Genomic DNA, 5,021 nt, shown 5'->3' on the forward strand with positions numbered 1-5,021 from the left:
TGCAGTGATACAATTAGAGCCTACTTTGCTGAAAGCTTGAAATATATAATCATAAGTCTTTGAAAAATCCACTCTAAAGGGCAAATGTGTTCAGCCACGGGTTCTGGTTTTGCTCATATTTGCAGAGTGGTTTCTTGATTTTGGGGTCTGGCATCACTTTCTAGTGCTTGTAAGATGCCCCGTACGCTGGTTCTCAGTATATTATGTGTTTATGGTTGACTTGAAAGTGGCCATGGTCTCAATGCCTGCCTTATGGCATGCGGTTACGGCCTGCTGGCGCATGGTTGGGGGTTTGCTGAAGTAAAGTGTGCCGTGCATGATAGGAGCATGAAGCCAACAACGGGACAGTGGCCTGTCTAACCAACAACCACAGCTGTATGATGAGACATGTGAAACCTTATCTACAGGGAGGGGTACCTTTAAATCTGATTGGGAGTTCCTGTTTTGTGTTCCTGTACTTTCTGAGAATTATTGAGAAAAAACATAAACTCTAATTTGGCAACCTTTGCTATGATCCCGTAAGTGCAAGTGATTGCCACAGGCCATGTTGAGTCATGTTTTTTTTCAAAACATTTACAACTTAGTGTGCCACGTGTTGAAAGAGCACTTCCCGTATAAGTTATCACAGGGCAGCTTGAGCAATATGATTTGATGTGTTGTTGGGGATGGGGGCGTCCTTCAAGTACAGAAAATATCATAAAGTACCCTCATAGGGTGCCCTTCCAGTAGAGAAAACATGATAAAGTGCCTTCTAGGGTGCCTTTCCGGTGAGAAAACTTAATGAAGTGCCTTCTAGGGTACCCTTCCAGTGGAGAAAATGTGATAAAGTGCCTGCTAGGTTGCCCTCCCAGTAGAGAAAATGTGATAAAGTGCCTGCTAGGTTGCCCTCCCAGTAGAGAAAACATGATTGTACCTTCTAGGGTGCCTTTCCAATGAGAAAACATGGTTAGGTGCCTTCTAGGGTGCCCTTCCAGTAGAGAAAACATGATGAAGTGCCTTTTAGGGTGCCCTTCCAGTAGAGAAAAGGTGATAAAGTGCCCTCCAAGATGCCGTTCCAGTGAAGAAAACATGGTGAGGTGCCCACTAGGGTGCCCATATGGTAGATGATTGATGACCTTTCCAGTGGAGAATAAAAGATGCAGTGCACTAATGGGTGCCCTTAAATGAAAAAAAAAAGTGAAATTAAACTGTGAAAATCTCACAGTTGCTTTGTCTCTTTTCAAGTGGATGGAACAAAAGTGACGGCAATCTCTCTGTTGCATACCATGTGTGTGTGTGTGTGTGTGTGTGTGTGTGTGTGTGTGTGTGTGTGTGTTTGGGTGTGGTGTTTACTACCTAACCTACTTCCCCATCAAAAATGTGCTTCAAAAATCTCTAGTCAGCGACATCTTCTCACTCCCTGACTCACTCAGCATCCCCACCAGCAGCCAGAGTAAGTACCCTCCACTGCACAGCTTTCACACCTCTCTACAGCCATGATAATTACCTGTAATGGATTTTATCAATATATAATAAGATGAAATCAGAATGCAATGTAAAAGGTTTCAGAATTTCTACTTAACTCTTGGGGTATAGCATGAAGTACTTGATGTGGAGTTTAAAAAAAAAAAAAAAGGTTTAGCCCAAATTTGATCTGACATTAACCTTGGAAAAAAAGATTTATGTTTCTTTAGAAGTGTTTGATTAATTTATTTTGATTGATTTCACTGAAGAGAGTTTTAAGAGAAAAAAGAAAAAAATATGTTTTTGCCATTTTTTTTCCTCCATTTTTTTATAATTGTTATAATTGTTATTATAGCGCAGTAATTCAGTCAGCAGTATTTGGGAAATTTTGAGAAAGAATTTTCCAGCATTCTTGTAAAAAACAACATGTGTATTTGTTGATTTAAATGCCCTGTGCAGCTGCTCACTCATCCTGTGTTAACCACAACTAGGTGGAGTGTTGTAGCACATGAGGGAGGCATTTAAATGATGCCTTTTAAATTGATTGAAGCGCCGTAATGAGGAAGCACACAGTACAGTCATGAGGGGTGAGGGGAGTTGTAATTTATTTTCACATAGATGCTGTATTGAAATTATTCTTTTTTCTTGTGTGCAGGCAGAGCTCCCGTGGTTAGAGTGTGGTGATAGCCTGTCTGATCGCAGGAGTTTCACACTAATTCCCGTGCAGCTCGTACCAGCTCGGTTCCGCCTGTTCCCACTCCACAGCCTTCATCCTGACCAGCCCAGCCGCTACTATGGACATCTTCTCCTCCTCTTGCCCCCACTTGTACCACTTACCCAGCTACCCCAGCAACACCACCACATCAAACGACACCACCACGGCCAACGAGATCAACCATGTGATCCTGCAGCATTACAACCACACCGGCCGCCTGCAGAACAGAACCGTCTCAAACACCCAGAACCACATCAGTGCCTCCGTGGCCGTCTTCCTCTTCTTCAGTATTTTCATCATCCTGGAGAACCTCCTGGTGCTGGTGGCCGTCATCTCCCGCATCCGCAACAGCCGGCGCTGGGTTTACATCTGCATCGCCAACATCACGCTCAGTGACCTCCTCACCGGTGCTGCCTACCTGCTCAACATCTGCATGTCTGGCAGCCAGACATTTCGCCTCAGCTCTGCTCTGTGGCTCTTCAGGGAAGGGATGGTGTTTGTGGCCTTGGCAGCATCCATATTCAGCTTGTTGCTGATTGCCGTGGAGCGTTACACAACCATGATAAAGCCACTGCCCCAGAAGTCAGCCAGGAAGTCCTATAGGATCTACGGCTTGGTGGTGCTCTGCTGGGTTTTGGCGCTGGTGATTGGTTTCCTCCCCTTGCTGGGCTGGAACTGTGTGTGCAGCCTGGACGAATGCTCCACCCTCTTCCCTCTCTACTCCAAGAGCTACATCTTTTTCACTCTCCTCATCTTCTTCAGCATCCTCCTGGCTATTGGCGTGCTATATGGTAAAATCTTCTGCCACGTACACATGAGTGCACAGCAGGGCCCCCCGCGCGGTCGCAAACGCACTTCTGATCTGCTTAAAACTGTGCTTACCATTGTTGTGGCCTTTATAGCCTGCTGGGGGCCTCTGTTCCTGCTCTTACTGGTGGATTTCTTCTGTGACTCCCGCCAGTGTAAACTGCTGTTCAGGGCTGACTTTTTCATCGCCTTGGCTGTCCTCAACTCTGCCCTGAACCCCATAATCTACGCACTAGGCAGCAGCGACATGAGGAAGGCTATCTGTAAGCTGCTGTGCTGCTGCTGGCCGAAGGCCAGCCTCTGTCACCCAGACACGTCCGCATCCAAGGAGACCAGCAGCACCTCAGGGAGCCGGAGAGACAGTTTGAGGAACAGTTTTAACAAGGTCAGGAATCTGAGCGTGGCCTCCCCGCCGTCAACACCTAGCAAGACTCGCAGGGCACCCAAAAAATACAGGCTGAGCTCCACCACCAGCTGCCTCTCGGTTTCAAGCGGTTAAACCACAAAGTGCTCCCCTCCCAAGCAAAGACCTGTGTGTTCACTGATACACATCTAACCGTTTCCTGGTTTGAATGTTCAATGCTTTGCCTGCAGGCACTTGCACTGATACTTACACACTGTCAGAAAACCTGTTAAAAATATGAATTCATCTTGAAGTTTGCAATGATAAGCAGTTTTTGTTTTGCATTAGAGTACTAGACATTCCTTTTATCCAATGCATTTGACACACTTTATTGATCTGTTGTTGCACTGTACTTGTTTGTATTACCCAGTCAAAAATAAAATGTGAATTTTTTTATAGAAGTATTATTAAGTATTATTTACTAGAATAAGATGGAAATGTATAATGTGCAGAATAGAAAAATGTGTATATACTGTATGTGTCGTAACATTTTTTGTAAGCTGGATGTTTTACTGTATGATGAAAATATAAATAAAGTTTATTTTGCTTTATACGTGAGTGCATGCTGTTAATTACCTCTGCTTTCCTCTGGAGGGAGACACATCATCGAAGCCTTGACTGGCTGCTGTGGATGGATCAGATCATTAAAAATGCTTTAGATGGACAGTAACCTCAACACATCTTGGTTTTATAACTTTATCTACATTTTACATATACCACCACATTAAAATTACATATTTTAATCTCTGCCAAAATAAACAAGATCTTTGTTCTCTCATCAGTTTAATGCAAGTTTGCGAAACACTCATGTGACTGCACATGAGAGAATGTACTTTATACTTTACTTTTAAAGGCTCGTCTTCTTTGTTAGACCTGACAGACTCCTCAAAACGCCTTTTTTTTTGCCAGCTGCTCTCCCCTCCCTGCTTTTCTGACAGGATGACTGATTGACGTTCAGTTTAGAGGAGGTGAGGGCTGGGACTGCAGCCCCAAGGGCACACACAGCCAGGGCTAATTGATAAATGCATTATGACTGTCTGGCAGGGTAGATAGATGAGGTTTAGCAGATAGTATGCACCTGTGAATTATACAGGCTACTGTACTGCACTCCTGCTACTTTATACTAGAGCAACTGGTTTTGTCTTGTAAAAGTATTTTCACAAAACAAAACCAACGTTCTGCCATGCTGCAAAGACAGAGTATGCAAAGTGTGCTCTCTGTCTGTTTCACCGTTTTATTCCATGAAACAGTCACTGCAATAGATCACAGCCACAAGGTGCAGACGCGCTTACTGTGAGAAGTCAATACTGTATTGTTCTCACTTTCAGTATTTGCTTTACTTTCTAGTATCGTTTTTCACACCCCGTTCTCTTCACATCATATTTTACAGAAATGGCCACTTACATCTTAAAGCCATATTTCCTCTGTGACATTAAATATTCATGATTAATTAAGCAACAGCTCAAGTTAAAGTTCAGAAAAAAAGCATCAGTTATTTATTAGGCGTGTACTCAAAAATCTCAGCTAGTTCGTTGCAGGGTGGTGTGGTTGGATCAGTTTGTTTGACATCAGCAAACAACCACCAACCGTCAACAGATTCTGATTCGAATGATGCTGAATGCTGATTGGTGCTCAGGATTGCGTGACATCAGC

At 43.8% G+C, this 5,021-nt stretch overlaps 1 protein-coding gene across 1 annotated transcript; it reads left to right on the plus strand.

Moving 5' to 3' along the window:
- The first annotated feature begins 1,315 nt into the window (after positions 1–1,315).
- s1pr4 (sphingosine-1-phosphate receptor 4) lies at positions 1,316–3,919 on the plus strand. Its single transcript, XM_074635316.1, has 2 exons — positions 1,316–1,432; positions 2,099–3,919. The coding sequence occupies exon 2, from the start codon at positions 2,238–2,240 to the stop codon at positions 3,462–3,464; it is 1,227 nt and encodes a 408-aa protein (XP_074491417.1). The 5' UTR covers positions 1,316–1,432; positions 2,099–2,237; the 3' UTR covers positions 3,465–3,919.
- Positions 3,920–5,021: the final 1,102 nt, after the last annotated feature.

This window comes from Sebastes fasciatus, chromosome 5 (genome assembly GCF_043250625.1).
Source record: "Sebastes fasciatus isolate fSebFas1 chromosome 5, fSebFas1.pri, whole genome shotgun sequence".
Classification (NCBI taxonomy): domain Eukaryota; kingdom Metazoa; phylum Chordata; class Actinopteri; order Perciformes; family Sebastidae; genus Sebastes; species Sebastes fasciatus.